At 45.0% G+C, this 25,401-nt stretch overlaps 1 protein-coding gene across 4 annotated transcripts in view; it reads right to left on the minus strand.

Annotated features, from left to right (window-relative positions):
* The window catches only part of dennd1b (DENN/MADD domain containing 1B), a 307,950-nt gene that overhangs the window by 143,735 nt on the left and 138,814 nt on the right, over positions 1-25,401 (minus strand). For all 4 annotated transcript variants that reach the window (XM_085982400.1, XM_085982401.1, XM_085982403.1 and 1 more), the window contains 2 exons: positions 22,482-22,551; positions 20,966-21,046 (listed from right to left, as the gene is read on the minus strand). In XM_085982400.1, the coding sequence (XP_085838526.1) occupies positions 20,966-21,046; positions 22,482-22,551 (151 nt within the window). The remainder of the gene's footprint in view (positions 1-20,965; positions 21,047-22,481; positions 22,552-25,401) is intronic.

Genomic DNA, 25,401 nt, shown 5'->3' on the forward strand with positions numbered 1-25,401 from the left:
TAGCAGAGGAATAGAGTATAAATGAGGAAGTTGTATTGTTGCTATACAAGGTGTTAGTCAGACGGTGCATAGAGTATTGTATGTCGATCTGATAACTTAATCACTGGAGAGACATTATTATCCCCGAGAAGGTTATAAAGCAACAATGATGATTTTGGATATCAGGAATTACACTTATGAGGAAATATTAAGGAGCTTGGGCATTTCTTTGGAAAACACAAGACCACAAGGTGACCTAATTGAAGTTCTCAAGATCATGAAGTAAATTGGCAACGTTAATTCAGGTAAATTGTTCAACTATGATTCCAATACCAAGAGATGCCAGTTATTTTTTCCTACTCGAGAACCAAAAGTGAAAGGTGAAGACCCAGAGGACAGGATACCACCAGGTTGCAAAGAATAAAGGATGAGGTAAATTAAAAGTAAAACTTGGGTTTTAGAAGTCTGAAGCTTGTAAGGGGAAAGAATAAATGAGGGTGGTAGGAGTTGAGGTTCTGGAAAATAATTAAGTAGAGTAGGAGACATACAAGGCAGCTGCAGGAAGGAGAACCAACATGTGTGTTAACATATTTAAAGCCTGGAAGGAACAAGGAAAGCAGGTCCAGAGGAGCACTGCCATAGTAGTGTCAATAAAATGGAAAGGTTGCGATAGAGCAAGATCAGAAATGAGAGATTTGACTGTCCAGATAATAAGCTCTTTCCTGTATCCTGTCCATGGGTACAAGAAGCGAAGAGCCTCACCAGATTTGAAAGATAAAAATTAGGAAACTGTAAGTAAAAGCAGAAGTCAGACAGAGTCTTTCCAACCAATGGTTCATATACTTGCAAAGTGTTAAGTTTCCTTATGTGGACTTGGTTCTCTACTAGCGGCAAGCTGTACTTTCTATCTAAATTACCCTTGCTTGCATTGTTCCTTCTACTTAATGAATTTTTAAAAATGTGGTTTTGGGATGTGGGCGTCGCCAGCATTTACTGCTCATCCCTACTTGCTCCGAAAAGGTGGTGCTGGGCTTTCTGCTTGAATCTTTGTGGTGATTTGATACAACTGAGTGGCATGCTAGGTCATTTCAGAGGGCGAGTAAGAGTCAACCACATTGGTGTGGGACTGGAGTCACATATAGGCCAGACCAGGTAGGTTGGCAGGTTTCCTTTCCTAAAGAACATCAGTGAATCAGTTTTTTTTTTTTATAAACGACAAGCTGACACGTGTCACTGATTTCCAGGTTTTTAATTTCAGAACTGTTTTTAAAAAAAACTGAATTCAAGTTCTCATGATTATTAGTCCAGGGCTCTGGATTACTGCTGAAGTAACATAACCTCTAAACATCCGTACTTCCAGCCATATACTAAGAATGGTCAACATCAAGCACAGAATAGATTTTACTTGTGAAAACTACTAATATTTATCAATGGGAAGAAAGAAACCAGTACAGAAGTTTGGCGAATGCTAATATTACATTGTGAACAAACATAAATGAATCAAGAAAGGTCTATAATGGGTCAGTTACTCCTAATAGAGTCCTCCACTTAAGTAATAGAATAGCCTTATCCATTTTGAAAAACAAATTTCTGGTGACTGATAAGTTTTTTTTTATTCGTTCATGGGATGTGGTTGTCGCTGCATTTATTGCCCCTTCCCAATTGCTCTCAAGAAGGTGGTGAGCTGCCTTCTTGAACCGCTGCAGTCCGTGTGGTGAAGGTACACCCATAGTGTTGTTAGGGAGAGAGTTCCAGGATTTTGACCGAGCGACAATGAAGGAACGGTGATATACTTCCAAGTCAGGATGGTGTGTGACTTGGAGGGGAACTTGGAGCTGGTGGTGTTCCCATGCGCCTGCTGCCCTTGTCCTTCTAGGTGGCAGAGGTCGCGGGTATGGGAATTGCTGCCAAAGAAGCCTTGGTGAGTTGCTGCAGTGCATCTTGTAGATGGTACACCGTGGAGGGAGTGAATGGGGTACCAATCAAGTCGGCTGCTTTGTCCTGGATGGTGTCGAGCTTTGAGTGTTTTTGGAACTGCGCCATGACAGGAGCTGACGACTGCTGGACAGACCACCGCCTAATCCGCTCTGTCATCTCCATCAATGTCGCCCCAAAACAGCGGCGGCAACAGAAACAATGCTGCAGGAAAATCAATGCTGGAGCACTCAAAGACCCTGCTAAGAAAGCCCTATTCAGCCTGCGCATCAGAAACAACCTGACTCCTCCCAGTGATGCAGAGACACAGAGTGTCCACAGCGCCTGGTCTGCACTCAAGGCCTCCATAATCAGCACCTGTGAAGAGACGCTCAGTCACTCAACCAGGAAACACCAAGACTGGTTCAACGAGAATGACCAGGAGATCTAGGAGCCAATAAACCGCAAGCGCAAGGCATTCCTGATCTGGAAACAGCAACAGAACTCGAGAACAAGAAAGCAGCTCTACAGACGCCTGAAGGCCGAGGTCCAACAAAAAACTCGCGAGCTAAAGAACAGATGGTGGGTGGAGAAAGTGCAGGAGATCCAGCAGCTAACCGACAACCAAGACGTGCGTGGAAACTTTCACGCAGTCAAGACCACCTACAGCCCAAGCATCCAAGGTCCTACCCCACTGTGGGCCAAGAACAGAGAGGTACTCATCAATGACAGGGAGGCAGTCAGTGCCCACTGGAAGGAGCACTTTGAAGATCTCTTTAACCAAGACTCTGTCTTTGACGTGAGTGTCCTCAACTCCATCCCGCAGCATGCTACTCGCCACCATCTCAGCACAACCCCAGCCCGTCATGAGGTTGAAAAGGCCATCCAACAACTGAAGAACAACAAGGCCTCAGGAGCAGATCGAATCCCTGCCGAGGCACTAAAGCATGGCGGAGAAGCACTGCTGGTGTGAATTCATGAACTCATTTCTCTTATCTGGAAGGAGGAGGGCATGCCAGGGGATCACAGAGATGCCGTAATTGTGACCATCTTCAAGAAAGGTGACAAGTCTGATTGTGGTAATTACAGAGGAGTTTCCCTGCTGTCTGCAACAGGGAAAGTCATCGCAAGAATCCTCCTCAATCGCCTTCTCCCAGTGGCTGAAGAGCTCCTCCCAGAGTCGCAATGCGGATTCCACCCACTAAGGAGCACAATGGACATGATCTTCACCACACGCCAATTATAAGAGAAATGCAGGGAACAGCACCAACCGCTGTACATGGCCTTCTTTGACCTCACAAATGCCTTTGACACTGTCAACCGTGAGGGATTATGGAGTGTCCTCCTCAAATTCGGCTGCCCTCAAAAGTTTGTCACCATCCCCCACCTGCTCCACGATGACGTGCAAGCCGTGATCCTGGCCAACAGTTCCACCATAATCATAATCATCTTTATTGTCACTGTTGGTGCACAAGTGCAGTACAACAAAATTTAAGCTTGCGGCTCCCGAGAATGTACATTTAGATTAAGACATTTAAACATTCAACATTCATTTGGTTTGTAATACATTAACATAAACATAATAAAGTGCATTGGCAGATGTGCAGGCTTTAGAGTTTATTTGTGGAGTTCAGTAGTACGGACCGGGGTCAAGCAAGGCGGTGTCATCGCACCAACGCTCTTCTCGATCTTGCTTGCTGCAATGTTCCATCTCACCTTCAGTAAGCTCCCCGCTGGAGTGGAGCTAATTTTCAGAACAAACAGGAAACTGTTCAACCTCCATCGCCTCCAGTCCAGATCCAAGGTCGTCCCATCCTCTGTCGTCGAATTACAGTATGCAGACAACGCTTGCATCTGCCCACTCGGAGTTCGAACTCAAAACCATCGTTAACATCTTCACTGAAGCGTATGCGAGCATGGGCCTTACACTAAACATCCGTAAGACAAAAGTCCTCTACCAATCTGCTCCCGCCACGCAGTACTGCTCTCCAATTATCAAAATTCATGATGAGGTCTTGGACAACATGAACCACTTTCCAAGCCTCGGGAACCTACTGTCAACAAGGGCAGATATCGATGACGAAATCCAACACCACCTTCAGTGTGCCAGTGCAGCCTTCGGTCGCCTGAGGAAGTGTGTTTGAAGACCAGGGCCTCAAACCCGGGCCCAAGCTCATGGTCTACAGAGCAGTAGTAATACCTGCTCTCCTGTATGCCTCAGAGACATGAACCATATACAGCAGGCACCTCAAAGCACGGGAGAGGTACCACCAACACTGTCTCCGCAAGATCCTGCAAATCCATTGGCAGGATAGGCGCACCAATGTCAGTGTTCTCGCGCAGGCCAACATCCCCAGCAACGAAGCTTTGACCACACTCAATCAGCTCCGATGGATGGGTCACATCGTCCGCATGCCCGATACGAGACTCCCAAAACAAGCGCTCTACTCAGAGCTCCGACATGGCACAAGTGCCCCAAGTGGGCAGAGAAAACGCTTCAAGGACACCCTCAAAGCCTCCTTAAAAAAGTGCAACATCCCCACCGACACCTGGGAATCCCTGGCCCAAGACCGCACAAAGTGGAGGAGAAGCATCCGGGAAAGCGCCGAATACCTCGAGTCTCTTCGCCGGGATCAAGCGGAAGCCAAGCGCAAGTCAACCAAAGCACCCCACCCACCCGCCCCTTCAACCACCGTCTGCCGCACCTGTGACAGAGACTGCAGATCCCGCATTGGACTCATCAGTCACCGGAGAACTCATTTTAATGTGGAAGCAAGTCATCCTCGGTTCCGAGGGACTGCCGAAGAAGAACAACTCATCCTGGCAAGTGGAGAATATTCCATCACACTCCTGACTTGTGCCTTGAAGATGGTGGAAAGGCTTTGGGGAGCCAGGTGGTGAGACACTTGCCGCAGAAACTTGCTGCTGTTGCTGCAGTATTTATGTGGCTTGTCCAGTTAAGTTTCTCGTCAATGGTGACCGTCAGGCTATTGCTGGTGGGGGATTCGGCGATGGCAATGCCGTTGAATGTCAAGGGGCGGTGGTTAGATGCTCACTTGTTGGAGATAGTCATTGCCTGGCACATCCGTGGCGTGAATGTTACCTGCCACTTATTCGCCCAAGCCTGAATGTCGATCAAGTCTTGCTGCATGCGGGCATGGACTGCTTCATTATCTGAGGAGCAGCGAATGGCACTGAACACTGTGCAGTCATCGGCGAACATCCCCATTTCTGACCTTATGTTGGAGAGAAGGTCATTGATGAAGTAGCTGAAGATGGTTTGGCCTAGCTCATTGTCCTGAGGGACTCCTGCAGCGATGTCCTGGGGCTGTGATGATTGACCTCCAACCACGACAACCATCTTCCTTTGTGCTAGATATGACTCCAGCCAGTGGAGAGTTTTCCCCCCCCCACCGATTCCCATTGACTTCAGTTTTACTAGGGCTCCTTGATGCCACACTTGCTCAAATGCTGCTTTGATGTCAAGGGCAGTCACTCTCACCTCACCTCTGGAATTTAGCTCTTTTGTCCATGTTTGGACCAAGGCTGTAATGAGCTCTGGAGCCGAGTGGTCCTGGCGGAATCCAAACTGGACATCAGTGAGCAGGTTATTGGCGAGTAAGTGCTGCTTGATAGCACCGTTGACGACATCTTCCATCACTTTACTGATGATTGAGAGTAGACTGATGGGCCGGATTGGATATGTCCTGCTTTTTGTGGACAGGATAGAGCTGGGCAGTTTTCCACATTGTCGGATAGATGCCAGTGTTGTAGCTGTACTGGAACAGCTTGGCTAGAGGCATGGCTAGTTCTGGAGCACCAGTCTTCAGCACGACAGCCAAAATGTTGTCGGGGCTCATATCCTTTACTGTATCCAGTGCGCTGAACTGTTTCTTGATATCACGTGGAGTGAATCGAATTGACTGAAAACTGGCTTCAAAGATGGTGGGGACCTCGATATGGATCATCCACATGGCACTTCTGGCTGAAGATGGTTGCACATGCTTCAGCCTTGTCTTTTGCACTCACGTGCTGGGCTCCACCATCATTGAGGATGGGGATATTCATGGAGCCTCCTCCTCCCCCCGTTAGTTGTTTAATGGTCGACCACCATTTATGACTAGATGTGGCAGGACTGCAGAGCTTTGATCTGATCCATTGATTGTGGGATCGCTTAGCTCTGTCGAAATCATGCTGCTTCCGCTGTTTAGCTTGCATGGATACAAAGTTAGAGATCTGCAGACAGTTAAATCGTGAGGACAGCGGGGCAATGACATTGGGTGGTTTTAACTACATCAAGACAGACTGGAATTAAGATAATGCATATGGTCAAACTGCAAACACTTTTGAGAATACATGCAGGACATAGAAACATAGAAGATAGGAGCAGGAGTAGGACATTCAGCCCCTCAAGCCTGCTCCGCCATTCAATGCAATCGTGGCTGATCATCCAAATTCAGTACCCTGTCCCTGCTTTCTCCCCATATCCCTTGATCCCCTTAGCCTTAAAAAAATATATCTAACTCCTTCTTGAATATATTTAATGAATTGGCCTCAACTGTCTTCTGTGGTAGAGAATTCCACAGGTTCACCACTCTCTGGGTGAAGAAATTCCTCATCTCAGTCCTAAATGGCTTACCCCTTATCCTTAGACTGTGACCCCTGGTTCTGGACTCCCTGACCATCACGAACATCCTTCCTGCATCTAGTCTGTCTAGTCCTGTTAGAATTTTATAAGTTTCAATGAGATCCCCTCATTCTTCTAAACTCCAGCGAATATAAGCCTAATCGACCCAATCTCTCTCCATATGCCATTCCTGCCATGCCAGGTATCAGTCTGGTGAATCTTCGCTGCACTCCCTCCATGGCAAGAACATCCTTCCTCAGATAAGGTGACCAAAACTGCACACAATACTCAAGGTGTGGTCTCACCAAGGCCCTGTACAACTGCAGCAAGACATCCTTGCTTCTGTACTCGAATCCTCTAGCTATGAAGGCCAGCATTCCATTTGCCTTCTTAACCGCCTGCTGCACCTGCATGCTTACCTTCAGCGACTGGTGCACAAGGACAGCCAGGTCTCGTTGCACTTCCCCTTTTCTCAATCTATTGCTGTTCAGATAATAATCTGCCTTCCTGTTTTTACCACCAAAGTGTATAACCTCGCATTATACTGCATCTACCCAATCACCCAACCTGTCCAAATCGTACTGCAGTTTCTCTGCAACCTCCTCACAGCACACACGCCCACCCAGCTTTGTGTCGTCTGCAAACTTGGAGATATTACATCTAGTTCCATCGTCTAGATCATTAATATATATTGTGAATAACTGGGGTCCAAGGACCGGTCCCTGTGGTACCCCACAAGTCACTGTCTTCCACTCGGAAAAAGACCCGTTTATTCCAACTCTTTGCTTCCTGTCTGCCAACCAGTTTTCTATCCAAGTCACTACCTTACCCCCAATCCCATGTGCCTTAACTTTGCACGCTAGGCTCTTATGCGGGACCTTATCGAAAGCCTTCTGAAAGTCCAAATACACCACATCCACTGGTTCTCCCTTATCTATTCTACCAGTTACATCCTCAAAAAATTCCAGTAGATTAGTCAAGCACGATTTACCTTTCGTAAATCCATGTTAACTTTGTCCAATCCTGTCACTGTTTTCCAAGTGCTCTGCTATTACATTTTTTATAATGGACTCTAGCATTTTCCCCACTACCGATGTCAGGCTTACCGGTCTATAATTCCCTATTTTCTCTCTACCACCTTTTTTAAATAGTGGGGTTACAGTAGCTACCCTCCAATCCATGGGAACTGTTCCAGAGTCTATAGAATTTTGGAAGATGACGAGCAATGCATCTACTATTTCTAGGGCCACTTCCTTAAGTACCCTAGGATGTAGATTATCAGGCCCTGAGGATTTATCGGCCTTCAATCCCTTCAATTTCCCTAACACCATTTCCCTACAAATACTGATTTCATTCAGTTCCTCCCTCTCATTAGACCCTATGTTCCCCGACATCTCTGGGAGGTTATTTGTGTCCTACTTTGTGAAGACAGAACCAAAATATGTATTTAATTGGTCAGCCATTTCTTTGTTCCCCATTATAAATTCCCCTGATTCTGACTGCAAGGGACCTACGCTTGACTTCACCAATCTTTTTCTCTTCACATATTTATAGAAGCTGTTACAGTCAGTTTTTATGACCCTCGCAAGCTTACTCTCATACTCTATTTTCCCCCTCTTAATTAATCCCCTTTTCCTCCTTTGCTAAATCCTAAACTGCTCCCAGAGTTTGGTAAGAGGGAGAAAAGTCATTTAAGTGTCTTTTGTGAATTTTAGTGTGTTAAAAAGTTAATTATTTGAAGTGTGTTTAATTTTTGAGTGTATATTAAACTGTTGGGGAGTTTAACCCGGAAGTAGAATCCGGGTATAAAAGGGGCGGGACTAGTGCTTGTGCACGGAGTGCTGTGCATTGAGTGCTGCTAGAGTTTGGTAATAGGGAGAGTTCGGGTAAGTGGGAGGCGAGGGTGTGTTTTTTGTTCTGTTTTGTTCCCCACTCCCAGGCTTAGACAGCACTGCGGAAGCGGAGCAGCGAGACGAGTCAACCAAACAGGCCCCACAGACAGTATTCAAGGAGGAGGTTGGTGATCAGCTGGTTGGTTGGTTTTCTTCCTTCTCTTTTATTCCTTTAAGTTGGTAAGTCCTATTGAATAGTGGTGTAATAGTATCATCTACATCGGGGCAGAGGGTCTTCATAACTAATAATAATAAATTTAATTAATTACATAGATATGGGTGAACAGGTGATGTGTCACTGCTGCGAAATGTGGGAGCTGATGGACCCCATTGAGGCTCACTGTGATTACATTTGCGATAAGTGTATGCTGCTAGAGGAACTCAAGCTCCATGTTAAAGAGCTTGAGACCGAGCTTCAGACACTGCGACACATCAGGGAGAGGAAGAAGTTCCTGGACTCTATGTTTCAGGAGATGGTCACACCTATGAAATTAATTACTGCAGATGTAGTCCATGGTCAGGGACAGGACGGTGTGACTACGAGTGAGGAAGATACAGGGATCCAGGATGTAGTGTTGAAGGAGACGCAGCCCTTGCTCTTGTCAAGCAGGATCAAGGTTCTTACTCCCTGTGAGGGCGGGAGCGGGGACTGCAGGGAGGATGAGCAACCTGGCCAAAGCACAGTGGTACAGGGGGCCATTCAAGTGGAGGGAGTAAAAAGAAATGTTGTAGTGGTAGGGGATAGTATCATTAGGGGGATAGATAGGGTTCTCTGCAGTCAAGAGCGGGAGTCCCGAAGGCTGTGTTGCCTGCCCGGTGCCAGGGTTAAGGACATCTCTTCTGGGCTGGAAAGAAACTTGGAGTGGGAGGGGGAGGATCCAGTTGTCGTGGTCCATGTTGGTACAAACAACGCAGATAGGACAAGGAAGACGGTTCTGTTAAAGGAGTATGAGCAGCTAGGGGTCAAATTAAAAAAACAGAACCTCAAGGGTAATAATCTCAGGGTTATTACCTGAGCCACGAGCGAATTTGGCTAGGAAAATAAAATTAAAGAGTTAAATGCGTGGCTCAAAGACTGGTGTGGGAGAAATGGGTTTTGCTTCTTGGGACACTGGCACCAGTACTGGGACAGGAGGGAGCTGTTCCGTTGGGATGGACTCCACTTGGCCAGTGCTGGGACTAGAGCCCTGGCGAATCATATAACTAGGGCTGTAGAGAGGGCTTTAAACTAATTAGTGGGGGGGAGGTTTCTAGAGAGCAAATAATAGAAATGACAACGGAGAAGGTCATAGACTTAGGTAGCAGTGGGGGAATTAAAAAACAGAACATGTCAGGAAGGGACACAAGGTATGGAGTAAAAAGTAAAGTACTAAAAAGGGAAAAAACAGGAACTAAGTGTTACAAAACATATTTGAAAGTTCTTCATCTGAATGCACGTAGCATTCGTAACAAAATGAATGAGTTAACGGCACAAATAACGACATAAGGGTATGATCTTGTGGCCATTACAGAAACATGGCTGCAGGGTGACCATGACTGGGAATTAAACATACCAGGTTATTTAACAATCAGGAAGGACAGGCAGGAAGGGAGAGGAGGTGGGGTGGCTATGTTAATAAAGGAAGGAATCACTATAATACAGAGAAATGATATTGGGTCAAAGGAGCAGGATAGTGAAACAGTTTGGGTGGAGATAAGGAATAATGGGAAAAAAGCACTAGTGGGTGTAGTCTATAGGCCTCCGAACAGTTGCAACTCTGTTGGACGGAGTATTAATCAGGAAATAGTTGAGGCTTGTAATAAGGGAACAGCTATAATTATGAGGGATTTTAATTATCATATTAACTGGACAAATCAAATTGGGCAGAGCAGCCTTGAGGATGAGTTCATTGAGTGTATTAGGGATGGGTTTCTTGAGCAGTATGTAACTGAACCGACCAGGGGGCAAGCAACCTTAGATCTGGTCCTGTGCAACGAGACAGGATTGTGGTAAACCACTTTTATCGTTCACTATCGTTACACTATAGTTATCACTGTTATATTGTTATCACTGTTCTCACTGTTGTATCACTATACGAGGTCGCCTCTTGTCACGCTGTTATACCTGGGCTGACCATCACTGACTCCGCCCATGGCTCCACCTACCTGCCCAGGTATAAAGGTAGTCGACTGGCTGGTATTCCTCCTTGTTGGATCCGATCACCCATGAGGGTGGGCTCTGTTATTTAGTCAATAAAAACCTATAGTTACCTTCCTAACTCGTCGCTTTTCATTGGACGAATTGATAGGTATATCAATTTTATTGACTAAATTTTAAGATGTTTGACCAGCCAGACGCCCAGCCACAACAGCCTTCAGACGCCGAGCCACAACAGTCACAGCAGCCGGCTTGGCTGCGAGCCCTCAGACCACTGTACCTGGATCTAAATCCATGGGCAGCGAACTCAGCCCTCGACTTCGATCACTGGCTGGGCTGCTTTGAAGCCTACCTGGAAGAGTCCAGCGTGCCTCAGAGATCCAAGCTAAGAGTCCTGAACGCCCAACTGAGCCCTAAAGTATTCGCGCTCATCCGGGACCTTAAAACATACGAGGACGCCATCAACCGGCTGAAAAGACAGTACCAAACCCCGGTAAACCCCATGTATACCAGGCACCTCCTAAGGTCCCGCCCGCAACTGCCAGGGGAGCCGGTGGAGGAATTTTTACGGGTGCTACAAGCACTCGGCAGAGACTGTAACTTTAAAGCAGTAACGGCGGCAGAAAATACGGAAGACAACGTCCGCGATGCCTTCGTGAAAGGCCTACGGTCCGACTACTCACGGCAGCGATTACTGGAAGCAAGGGACCTCGACAAAGCTGCAGCCCTCGCTCTCTCCCTGGAGGTGGCCCATCGGGACCAGGAGGCGTTTTCCAGGTGCTGTTCGCAACCCTGGGACTCGGGCTAAAAATGTCCTAGTAAAGGACCCCCTTGGAATGAGTGACCATAACATGGTTGAATTCCATATTCAATTAGAGGATGAGAAGGTTGGATCTCAAACAAGCGTGCTGAGCTTGAATAAAGGAGACTATGAAGGTATGAGAGCGGAATTGATTAGAGTGGACTGGGAAAATAGATTAAAGGGTAAGACGGTACATGATCAGTGGTGTACATTTAAGGAGTTATTTTACAACTTCCAAAAAAAAAAAAATTCCACTGAGGAAAAAAGGGTGTAAAAGAAAAGATAGCCATCCATGGCTCAGTAAAGTAATTAAGGATAGTATCCGACTAAAAACAAGGACATATGAAAGGTAGCCAAATCTAGTGGGAGGATGGAAGATTGGGAAGTCTTTAAAAGACAGCAAAAAATAACTAAAAGATTGATTAAGAAAGGGAAGATAGATTATGAAAGTAAATTAGCAAAAAATATAAAAACAGACAGCAAAAGTTTCTATAGTTATATAAAAAGAAAAAGGGTGGCTAAAGTAAATGTTGGTCCCTTAGAAGATGAGACCGGGAAATTAATGGTGGGAAATATGGAGATGGCAAAAACGCTGAACAATTATTTTGTATCAGTCTTTATGGTAGAGGACACTAAGAATATCCCAACACTGGACAAACAGGGGGCTCTGGGGGGGGGGGGGGGGGGGGGCGGGGGGTGGAGGAGCTAAATACGATTAAAATCACTAAGGAAGTGGTACTTGGTAAAATAATGGGACTCGAGGCGGATAAATCACCTGGACCTGATTGCTTACATCCTAGGGTCTTGAGGGAAATGGCGGTCGGGATTGTGGATGCATTGGTAATAATTTTCCAAAACTCCCTGGACTCAGCAAAGGTCCCGGCAGATTGGAAAACTGCTAATGTAGCACCCTTATTTAAAAAGGGTAGTCGGCAGAAGGCTGGAAACTATAGACCTGTTAGCCTAACATCTGTGGTTGGTAAAATGTTAGAGTCCATTATTAAGGAGACAGTAACGGGACATTTGGACAAACATAATTTAATAGGACAAACTCAGCATGGTTTCATGAAGGGGAAGTCATGTTTGACAAATGTGCTTGAGTTTTTTGAGGAAGTAACATACAGGGTGGATAAAGGGGAACCAGTGGACGTAGTGTATTTAGACTTCCAAAAGGCATTTGACAAGGTGCCACACAAAAGATTATTGCTCAAGATAAAAAATCCCAGGATTTGGGGTAATATTCTGGCGTGGATGGAGGATTGGCTCTCTAACAGAAAGCAGAGAGTTGGGATAAATGGTTCGTTCTCAGATTGGCAACCAGTAACTAGTGGTGTTCCGCAGGGGTCAGTGCTGGGTCCCCAACTCTTTACAATCTATATTAACGATTTGGAGGAGGGGACCGAGTGTAACATATCAAAGTTTGCAGATGATACTAAGATGGGAGGGAAAGCAGTGAGTGAGGAGGACATAAAAAACTTGCAAAGGGACACAGGCAGGCTAAGTAAGTGGGCAGAGATTTGGCAGATGGAATACAATACTGGAAAGTGTGAGGTTATGCACTTTGGCAGGAAAAATCATAGAGCAAGTTATTATCTTAATGGCAAGAAACTAGAAAGTACTGTAGTACAAAGGGATCTGGGGGTCCTGGTGCACGAAACTCAAAGTTAGTATGCAGGTGCAGCAAGTGATCAAGAAGGCCAATGGAATGTTGGCTTTTATTGCTAGGGGGATGGAATATAAAAACAGGGAGGTATTGCTGCAGTTGTACAAGGTATTGGTGAGACCGCACCTGGAATACTGCATACAGTTTTGCTGTCCATACTTAAGAAAAGACATACTTGCTCTCGAGTCAGTACAAAGAAGGTTCACTCGGTTAATCCTGGGGATGAGGGGGTGGTCATATGAGGAGAGGTCGAGTAGATTGGGACTCTACTCATTGGAGTTCAGAAGAATGAGAGGCGATCTTATTGAAACATGATTGTGAAGGGGCTTGATCGGGTGGATGAGGTGAGGATGTTCCCAATGATGGGTGAAACTAGAACTAGGGGGCATAATCTTAGAATAAGGGGCTGCTCTTTCAAAACTGAGATGAGGAGAAACTTCTTCACTCAGAGGGTGATAGGTTTGTGGAATTTGCTGCCCCAGAAAGCTGTGGAAGCTACATCATTAAATAAATTTAAAACAGAAATAGATAGTTTCCTAGAAGTAAAGGGAATTAAGGGTTACGGGGAGCGGGCAGGAAATTGGACATGAGTCATGGCCCTGTGGGTAGTGGAGTGGGCCCAGGGGCCATGTAGCCTTGTTCTGCTCCTACTGTGTTCTAATTCTGTGTTAGATTTCAGGAGATGGTTTTATTCCTATTCCTGGCTGGGGTGGAGATCGCCTTTACAGAAGATAAGTACTGTAGAAAATATAGGGGCAGAGTGATCTCCTGGACGAATTTCAATCGCCTAGATGGGTCGGGGAGGAATTTCCCTGATTTTTTTCTCACAAATTGGCCATTGGGTCTTTTGTCTGGTTTTTCGCCTCTCCCGGGAGATCACATGGGTTCGGGTGGATGGAGAGTGATAGAAGATTTGAGGTTAGGATCAGATCAGCCATGATCTTATTGAATGGTGGGGCAGGCTCGAGGGGCCTATTGGCCTACTCCTGCTCCTATTTCTTATGTTCTTATGTTCAGGTTTGCTGCTTTTTCTGGTCAATTTATATGTCCTCTCCTTGGATCTTAAGCTGTTTGAGCTGGGCAACAAAGTAACATTTTTGAAAAGCCACTACAGGTACGATGGGCCGAATTTCAGTGACATAAATTTCTACTGTTTAAAAAAAAAGCTTACCGAACTTAATCGGCCATTCCTGTCTTAAACTGTTGTATTTTAGCTTTGCTTTTTTTCCCCCTTTCCTTGAGCTTTGACTGTTACACTTGATATAAACTTTCTCCGAGCTTTATTTCAATGAGTTGACTTGAGGATAGCTTTACTTCGAAGCATTATGAGCAATGAGCAATCTACAGATAATGACACTGACAAAACACAGCAACCGTTTTCGAAAGCAATTTCTATGACCATCAACTCAGGGCTGTATCTTAGAAACAAAGTGACAGACTCAAATTGCTCCTTAAAAAGTTACGTTAACTCTTGTTGAACGTGCAAAATTCAACCATCTGTTTCTTTTCAGCTAATGTATTCACAGACCCATCTCCAGTGCCTTTCTGTTTTCCAACTTATTTTAATAAGAAGACAAGTTCAACAGGTAATTATGACCATAATCTGACTTCACATGCATTTCTGAATGTAGATTTATACACAACTGGAATACAAAGTTCCCCAGCTGTAGTGTATGTGCCTTTAAGAGCCCCATGTGTACTGTAATGCCGGTAATGGCCACTCGGGCTATATAAGCCTGTATATTGTGTTGTATCAGTTAGTTCCCCTCCAGACTTTGTTTGGTAAACACCTATGAAACCAACTCCTGTCTTCAGTGTCTCTATCAACACACAGACACAACAGTGGCGACGAATTGGAAACGGGCTTACCTGCAATTCGGCAGCACCTCAAGGACATCGATTCCTCTGGCGTCCAAAGTTGAAGAAAAAGAAAAAGCTGTAGTTTCACCAGCTAGCCAAGCTGGTGGCAGGTACTGCAATAATCCTTCCTGGGCGTCGGGCTGGGGCTCCAGCGGCTGGCTCTACAGCTGGGCCAAGCAGCGAAAGCGGAGGCAAGCAGTAACAGACGGGGAGGGAGCACTCGGGAGATGGCCGGCGTTGCGAGCAGGTCGGCGTTCAGACCTAGAGAGAGAGTCCGGCGGGAACGAGTCTCCAACTGTAAATAAATAAATAAAAAGAACGGAAACCGCAGGAAACAGCGTTGTCATCGGCAGCAGCTGCGGGGAAGCGCCATATCTTTTCTGGAGAAAAGAAAGAAAAGCGCGGGAAGCGCCATTTTTTTTTCTAGGATGCCCAAGTCTGGCAATATTGATGCTTTTGATAACGAGATAGAGGATTGGACCACATATGTGGAAAGAGTGGAGGTATATTGCACCGCAAATGGAATAGAAGATGAAAAAAAAGCTTCAGTACTACTAAATCTAATGGGCGCAAAGACATACGGGCTGTTACGAAATTGAATCACTCCAGCCAAACCAAAGGACAAGAATTTTAAAGAAATTGTTGATACCCTACAGGAGCACTTAAACCCAACACCGCTGCTGATAGCGGAACGATTCAAATTCTTCAAGAGGAATCAACACAAGAATGAAAGTAACGCTGATTACCTCACCGAATTAAGAAAGCTATCAAAACACTGCCAATTCAGGGCAGGACTAGCAGATTATCTTCGAGACAAATTCGTCTGCGGTCTCCTAAGTGAAGGAACACAGAAAAGGCTGCTTTCTGAAAAAGATTTAACACTGGACAAGGCTTTCAGTATGGCTGTATCATACGAAGCAGCCGCAAGAGGAGCTGAAGAAATACAACAAAAGACACAGGACTTCGGCACCCATGAAATGACACAGGGTTTTGAGAGATGTTATTGCTGCGGCAGATCCACCCATGACCAGAGGGACTGCTGGTTCAAGGACAAAGCATGCAGGCAATGCGGAAAGATTGGACACATTGAACGGGTGTGCCGATCTGGACAAAAAAAATCCACAGACAGGAGAAAAAAAAATCAATAAAGAAAAGTACAGAAAGCTACAAATGATGACGGACAGTAGCTCCGAAGACCAGAAGAGCGATAGCGACTCCGAAAACAAGAGACTCAGCTGTCTCAAATTACATAATGTAATTGCCAAAGATGATTACGAGACCATTTGGGTTACCCTCACGATAGCAGGGTCCCCTGTTAAAATGGAGCTAGATACAGGATCAGCTCTGACCGTCATAAATCGACGGGATTACGAGCGGCTATTTCCGCATATACCTTTAAAAGACACATCCATTATCTTGAAAACATATACGGGGCAGAAAGTATACCCCAAAGGAAAAATAAGGGTGCCTGTTGTATACAACGGCAAGGAAATACAAAAGTTGTATTTATACATTCTACAAGATGGTGGTCCACCGCTGTTGGGACGTGAATGGATCAGGAAAATACGTTTAGACTGGCACTCCATTCAGGCACTGACAGTGACCAGTAAGAAAAAAAATGATGATGATGTCATACCTGAACGATTAAAAGACATCTTGGCCAATGCCAAACAAGTGTTTCAAGAGAAACTAGGAACCTTAAAAGGCATCACCGCCTCAATAAAAGTGGAAGATGCAGCAATTCCCAAGTTTTTTAAGGCAAGACCGGTGCCATGCGCAATTCGTCCAGCAGTCGAGGCAGAGCTGGAGAATTTGGAAAAGGCAGGCGTATTATCTAAAATAGATTGGAGCGAGTGGGCAACACCCATCGTTCCAGTCATGAAGAAAGCATTGAATAATGATAAATCTGAAGAACAGAGAAAAATTTGCATCTGTGGAGACTTTAAGGTGACTGTAAACCCGGTCCTTCACACGGTACAGTATCCTCTTCCGAGGATAGAAGATATTTTCGCCTCACTATCCGGAGGGAAACGTTTCACCAAAATTGACTTGGCACAGGCATATCTACAGATGGAGGTTGAAGAGGCCTCTAAAAAATCTCACGATAAATACACACAAAGGCCTGTACCAATACAATCGACTGGTTTTCGGAGTAGCATCCGCTCCAGCTATCTGGCAAAGAGCTATGGAGCAAGTCCTCCAAGGGATTCCGGGGACTCAATGCTACTTAGACGACATCCTTGTAACAGGAGAAAACGACAATGAGCACCTTGCCAATTTGAAGCAGGTGCTCACTAGGCTGAGAGAACGGGGCCTACGAGCAAATCGCCCCAAGTGCGAATTTTTCCAAAATCAAATATCATATTGTGGCCACATAATTAATAAGGAAGGGTTGCCTAAGTCACCTGAAAAAATTGAAGCGGTCATAAAAGCCCCAGCACCTGAAAATGTTTCACAATTAAGCTCGTTCCTGGGATTAATAAATTACTATCATAAATTTTTACCGAACTTATCAACTCTTCTACACCCTCTTAATGAACTGCTACAAACAGGAGTGATTTGGAAATGGAGCGAAGACTGTAAACGTGCCTTCCATAAATGCAAAGACTTAATCACGTCCAAAGAAGTTTTGGCTCATTACAACCCATCACTGCCAATCAGACTGGCGTGCGATGCATCCCCTTACGGCGTAGGAGCAGTGTTATCGCATAAATTCCCTGATGGCTCGGAACGGCCGATAGCTTTTGCGTCACGCTCATTGAACTCAGCTGAGCGTAACTATGCCCAAATCGACATGGAAGCACTCAGCCTGGTATGGGGAGTGAAGAAATTCAACCATTACCTACACGGACAAAAATTTACCTTGTTGACTGACCATCAACCCCTCATCTCCATATTCAACCCTAAAAAGGGTGTTCCCATTATGACAGCGCAAAGGCTACAGAGGTGGTCCCTTTTTCCAGGGGCACACCAATACAACATAGAATACAAAGGATCAAAACAGCATGGGAATGCTGACGGTTTATCGCGCCTACCGTTGCCAACGGTAGAAGAAGCACCTACAGTAGACCCAGTGGAGATTTTCCACTCTACCATAGTCGAATGTCTACCAGTAACAAATTCTGCCATTGAAAGGGAAACTAGAAATGACCCGACTCTCTCACGAGTCTACGATTTAACAGTGAAGGGATGGCCAGCACATGGCGAACCACTATTGCCAGCATTCTCGCAAAGAAGAGAACATCTGTCAGTGTGCCGAGGAACCTTGATGTGTGGATCCAGAGTGGTGATTCCACCCAAACTCCAGGATAAAGTTCTAAAGGAGCTTCACGAGGGGCATCTGGGTGGAGTGAAAATGAAGAACCTAGCCAGGGCGTTTGTATGGTGGCCAGGTATCGATGGAGACATCGAAGAAATGACCAAGAGCTGCCTAGGATGCCAGAAGGTCCAAAACGCTCCACCCCAAGCCCCTCTACATCCATGGGAGTGGCCCTCATCTCCCTGGCAAAGGGTACACATCAAGTTTGCTGGTCCATTTATGGACTCAATGGCCTAGAAATTCAGTGGGCTTTGCGCCTAGTTACCGCCCAAATAGGGTTTCTGCGCCAGTTTAAGAGGGTGCGCTGATATTCAGCGCTGCGGTAATGGCAGCGCCAGCCAGTAGCGCTGCGCCGACACCGATGATGTCATCGGTGTGCGCAGTGCCCCGGTTCCGCCCCGCTTCCGGCCCAAACCCCATATTTAGTTGCGGCCGCCTCTTCTGCAGCGGCCGCAAACAGCGATTGAAAAATGGGGCCGCACTGCTGCGCTACTGGGGCGCTTTAAGGTGGAGGTGCGGCCGGCCGCTTTTTCGGCGTCCGCCTGCCCGCACCTCCTTCCCCGGCCTCCTCCACCACCCCCCCACCCCCCGCGGCATTGCCGGCTGCTTTCCGCGAGCCCGGCACTTCTCCGTGGTGCCGGGCTCATTTGCCGGCACAATCCAGCGGCGATCTCGCTGTTGCAGGCACCTCCCCCTTAAGAGAAGGAGGAGGCCTGCAGTACCGCAGCCTGCCGCTCCGCAGCGCATGGCACAGCAGGGCCTACAGCGCAGAAATTCAGTTTCAGCACCCCAAGCGGGGGCGGGCACACCCTGGAATAGCGCCCGGTTCCGACTTGGGGCGCAAAAGCCGAATATCTGACGGGCGCACCTGGCTCCGCGCGCAGCGCTAACTTTTGGGCGTTAGCCTGCTGGCGGGCCTTAACTGAATTTCTAGGCCAATGTTCTTAATCGCGGTTGATGCACACTCCAAGTGGCCGGAGGTAATAAAGATGTCCTCCACCACCACGGAAAAAACCATCACAGTATTAAGGACCATATTCGCCAGGAATGGGCTGCCGGAACAGATCTGTTCTGATAATGGACCGCAATTTGTGTCCGAAGAATTCAGGAAGTTCTTAAAAAACAATGGGGTTAAGCACTACACGTCCGCCCCATACCATCCCGCCACCAATGGATTGGCTGAAAGGTTTGTCCAGACCTTCAAGAAGGCCACAAAGGCCATGGGTAATGAAGACATAAAACTTCAGCACAAGGTGGATAACTTCTTGTTTGCATACAGGAATGCAACGCATGTGGTTACAAACTAAACTCCCGCCATGATGTTCTTCAATGGAAGCCTAAGATGCCGGCTGGATTTGATCAAGCCCAACATCAGAAGGGACGTGGAGAACCGGCAATTTCAAGGCATGAATGAAAGGCCAACTAGAACCTTCCAGATAGGTCAACAAGTTTTGGCCCGGGACTACCGTACCAAGAAATGGCAGCCTGGAACTATCTGCACACGACTAGGACCGCTGATGTATACCGTGGACATCGGAGAAAGCATAATAAGGCGCCATGCTGACCAAATCATACAGTCATCCGAAAAGGGACAACCTACACCACAACTCTATACGCCTAACGATGAAGTAGAGATACCCATATCTACCTCCGATCCGGTGATACTGGAACCCGATGAACCCGACACTGGCATTCAAGCTGAATCAGCCTTGCCAAAAGAACCTACTACACCACCAGAAACTACTACACCACCGAGGCGTTATCCGGACCGAGTCAGGAAGCCTCCAGAGAGACTGACTTATAATTAATTAAGTGCAGCAATGTGTAATTATTTTTCTTGTAACATGTAATACTTAAAATATTATGTACTGGTTGGCTAAAAGGGGAGGAATTGTAGTGTATGTGCCTTTAAGAGCCCCATGTGTACTGTAATGCCGGTAATGGCCACTCGGGCTATATAAGCCTGTATATTGTGTTGTCTCAGTTAGTTCCCCTCCAGACTTTGTTTAGTAAACACCTATGAAACCAACTCCTGTCTTCAGTGTCTCTATCAACACACAGACACAACACCAGCAATTAACAGTTGGATTCAATTTCATTTTCTGTAAACTACCACTACAGGAAACTTTGGTTTATCCGGAGGTTAACTGTCCGGAATGCTCGAGCCACCGGCAAAAATCAGGAGCCATTTAGTTAGGTTTTTTTTCTTTTTGTTGCTTTTTTTTTCCCCACCTGTCAGGCTCTGCAAGGTCTCGCTGAAGCTGTTGCTAAGCTACAGAGATGCTTGTAAGGTACGTCCGACTGTTTAGAAGCTGTAAGCAACAGGGTTTGTTGCCAGATACGGAGCTCAAAATCTCCGTATGTTTCAACATTAGCGCTGGTTTGTCCGGCAGTTTTGATGGGACGGCAACAGCTCGGTCCAGTCGGTGCCGGATAGCAAAAAGTTCCCTGTACTTACATTACATAAGATTCTTTCTTGCTCATAATGCAATAAAATTTATTGCATTTCAAAAGTAACGTGTGAAATACTTTGCCATAACATAAAAACAAGTAGTATTGCAACTAATATATAGTAGACTGCCAAATTCAAAATGAAACACTCAAGCAGCAAATGAAAGGCTTATTCTTGACTTTATGCAGCAACTTAGAAAACTGACTATTGACTGGCACACTTTTTTTCTAGTCCAGAAAACACTGCACTGGTGTCAGAACATGCTGGAATGCACCATGTCAGATTACACTGTTAAGCAAACAAATCCAAAAAAAACCTACCAGACTGAGATTGACAGGAGTGTTTGGCACTGGTACATCATGCTTGTACAAAGTTTGTAAAACATCATTCAAGTCATTTTCCTGCAAGACAGATAGAAACAATGCTTTCACAAATTGGAGAAATTATACATTAGGAACTTGTCTACACTGGACAGAAGAAATAAAAATTATGCATTAAAACAAATGAAACAGAAACAATTTAAATCTAGTGAGTCATTTATACACCACCACATTTTTGACACCGTTTGCCTTCGTAACAGAGTATAAATTTTAATCTGTAAATGTTTCATTAACCAAAATCAAAAAGCAGTGGAAAAGAAAACCTTTTAAAATCATTAGTTTCTTTTAGGATAAAATTTTGCATATTCAAAATTTGTTATGCATTAGAGCCAGTATAGTAATTGAAGCTAAAAATAGAGGATCCAAGGAAATAAATTTACATTTTAATCCATAAAATTTACTTTGTAATCTGAGCACCTTCTCCTTGTGGCCATGTGTTAAATCTATATTGATGCCTCATCTTTGGCATGGCGCTCTCACATACCACACTTTACACATTGCAAAAGAAAAAGCTGGTCACTGACCTGGAGCCTGAAATTTACATGCAGTTACAAACTTCTTTCATTAACCTCAACCACTTGTAAATAGCAAGTTACCTGGAGTTTCCTATTTGGAGCAGTGGTCTTGAAGACATAAGCCAGGTTAGCATCTAAACAGCACAGACCAGAGGCAAGCCAAAGAGCAATAACGAGATCCACTGGCACCTTGCAATGTGATTGTTTAATTCTTTCAAACCACTACTATACCTGTCCCGGGATTTGTTTCCATGACAATTCACTGCAGTGTATTCTCAACAGCTTTTAAAATTATTGCAGGATAAGTCAGTGATAGCAATGTTCAGTAAATGTTCAGACCATTTGCAGGCTTCTGTCTTGATATATATACACACACACACATGAGCTCCTGGAATCAACATTTATTTCTCATGTGCTGTGTGAACCCTAAACAGTAACTAAAATATTACAGGATAACTTAACATTCAGAATTTATGAACATGAATGGAAACACTACAAATGAGATATTGCCTTTAAAATACATCATGTCCCTTAGTTACTGCAGTTCAGTGAACTGGAGTTTTTTTAAAACTATAATTTCCCATACTGATTAATAACTGGAATCATACATCATTGCATCGATGAAAGGAATCATATAGGAGCTTTATTAGGTCAGATGTGCATTTTAATTTGTCCACCGATATCTCAGGACAAATACTTGTTTATTGGTATTGGCTACAATTATAATTTTGTTTTAAGGTCTGCTAACCTGACTTAGAAATTACACTTGCTGGCTCTTAGACCTTGTCGGTACAATTTTACACCTTAGCTCCTTGGTAAAATTACATTAAATTAATTACAAATTATTAACTGGAAAGAATACAATTGTTTGTTTATTGCTTAATTTATCAAGTTATATCAACCATGAAAATTAAGAGGCACAACCCAAGTAAATATTTTACCTGCTCCTTAACTAAAAGATCTGCCAACGTATTCAGTAGCTTGTAGTAAACTTCAAACCAAGGCAAATAACTGAAAAAGAAATAGATTATAAGACATTCGCTGCGTCACAAACATTGCATAATACAATTACTCCTTTTCTCATTTGGATGATAGAGGATGATGCTAATACCGGCAGTTTCGAATGACTTGGATTTAAAAACTCATGTATACACAAAAATAAACTTTGTAAAAACATATGTCAGGACACCTTTTATCCAAAAAAGAATTCTGTACTAAGACCGCTGATACACACAGATCATTTCAGGGCTTGCACTTTTTCCCCCTCTGTTACCAGCCTTCATCACAGTCTGTGACGTCGAGATGACTCTGCTGATGGTTTTAAGAACCTCTTTCCACACTGAAAATATTTCACTGTTTAAAATTTAGTAATTGTTAGCGTTGTTCAATATTTAAAAGACTCAAAATTCCTTCGTGTATTAAAGGTTTAAAAATAACTGAGCTGCTGGATACAAATGTGTGGTGCAAATAATGTACCAACATATTTACATTAAATCAATGCACTTTATTTGCTAAACTATTTAAAATATTTTATACATGTATTTCCCACTAATTAGAATTCTAAATTTAAAACATTTTATATAATGACTGAAACTGAATATTTTCACTTTCCATCTAAAACGAATCATTTAAGAACTAATCAGAATCACTTCTTCTGTACGCTTATGAAGTGAATTTACATTCCCATAAGTTGGTCTGTGGTGTTCCAATGGTATCAAATTGCAAATCTATATTTTGCTTTTTTCAAACATTTTCAGCACAGTTTATGAATAAAACTCCTATTGCTATATCAAGTTCCAGCTGTCATGATTGATCTCCAGATAGTCTGCACCTTGACAGCTCCTGAATCCACCCCTTCTCCATCGCCTGACTCTGCCCCTGCCTCAGCTCATCTGCTGCTGAAACCTCATCCATGCCTTTGTTACCTCTAACTTGACTATTCCAACGCACTCCAGGCCAGCCTCCTGCATTCTACCCTCCGTAAACTTGCGATCATCCAAAACTCGGCTGCCCGTGTCCTAACTCGCACCAAGTCCCGTTCACCCATCACCCCGGTGCTCGCTGACCTACATTGGCTCCCGGTTAAGCAACGCTTCGGTTTTAAAATTCTCATCCTTGTTTTCAAATCCCTTCATGGCCTCTCCCCTCCCTATCTCTCTAATCTCCTCCAGCCCTACAACCCTCCAAGATCTCTGCGCTCCTCCAATTCTGACCTCTTAAGTATCCCCGATTTTAATCACTCCACCAATGGTGGCCATGCCTTCAGCTGCCAAGGTCCCAAGTTCTGGAATTCTCTCGATAAATCTCTCCGCCTCTCTACCCTCCTTTAAGATGCTCCTTAAAACCTACCTCTTTGACCGAGCATCTGCCCCAATATCTCAACATTATAAATGTGGCTCGGTGTCACATTTTGTTTGGTTAAACTCTTGTAAAGCGCCTTGGGACGTTTTACTACATTAAAGGCGCTATATTGTTGTTATATCTGACTCCGAACCTGGGCACGGTTTTGTGGACACTCCAAGGTGACTCCATGCTTCGTACATGTCTACTTCACCTCATGACAGGGCCTCAGACCTGAACTTTGGATGTTCCATATTGTTTGCTCCCTGTCCTCTGTTTAAAACCGTGACAGGTCTAATCTCTGCCATGTCTATGTAACCCGAATTCCTTTTCCAATTCACTGCTCCAGACTTCTGTTGTCCTCATTTTTTCTCTTGGCCACTTCTCTCCTCCTCTTCCTCATTCAGCCAAACCACCTTCAATTTCTCTCTTCTCGGGTACTTTGCCCCATCAATCCCTAATGCAGCCCCCCACTACTGCTCCGCCTTCCTACTCCCCTGCCACCATGCTAGGCTTGAAATTCCCCTTGAATAAGCTCATGGCATTCTCTAGAGGGCCCACTGGGGCACCTGTCACCACCTCCAAGAGCAACAACCTCCAACTGCTTAATCCTCTTCTTTCACTGACTTTGCCACCCAGCACATCCACTGGAGGCTAACTTCACCAACCTTTTTCAGCGTACCCAACATTGTGCCCTTGGACCCTGCTGGTGAATCAATAAAACCCCTCTACATATATCCCCCAGAATAGCTGCTTGCTTTCAAACAAAGCCCCAGCCATCCACACATACTCATTGTGGATGACTACATTGACATCCTGGTCTCAGCTGTCTCAAGCTGATCCAAGCTGCTCAAAATCTGGGGGGAAAAAATCTCCCCTCCCAAACTTGCTGTTCCGCTGACTCTAGGCTCTTAAGAATACTCCTCACCATTAACCACCAGGCCCAAAGTTCTGCAAATCCCTTCCGAACCCCCCACCCAGCCTCTCCTCCTTTAAAACCCTCCTTAAAACTCACCACCTTTCAGATACAGCACAGATCCCTCGTCAGGCTTAGTGGCAACCAGTGACTCCTGTAAAATGTCTGAGCTTCTTAATTATTTTTATGGGAATTGACTCACACTGCTTTATATCTACTTGTACAATAGCATAACCTGGAGACATAACAAAAGCATCCCCTTATGAATTGGGATGGACATCTGTGCCTTTCACTCCTGTGCTTCTACAGTCTCTCCGAAGGTGGACCAAACTTGGTTTGTTTGTTGTGTTTTATTGTTATTTGTTCTTTGCATGCAGGTGATGCCTTCATGTAATACAAAATAAAGAATATGCAATGCTACCCCACATCACTGGGTTCCTTACTTGACTTAAACAAGATGGCTTCTAGCTATCCTTTGGTATTTCTAGCCTCTTCACTTCACTGCTTTCTCTTCAACAAGCCTGGCTGTATTTTCAGCCTTCCTGTTTCAAGAAGGCCCTCTGCCAGCCTGTCTTACTCTCTTCACAGGCAAAAATAGGCATCAA

Source organism: Somniosus microcephalus, chromosome 3 (genome assembly GCF_052327205.1).
Source record: "Somniosus microcephalus isolate GS21.2 chromosome 3, FLI_Smic_1.0, whole genome shotgun sequence".
NCBI lineage: Eukaryota > Metazoa > Chordata > Chondrichthyes > Squaliformes > Somniosidae > Somniosus > Somniosus microcephalus.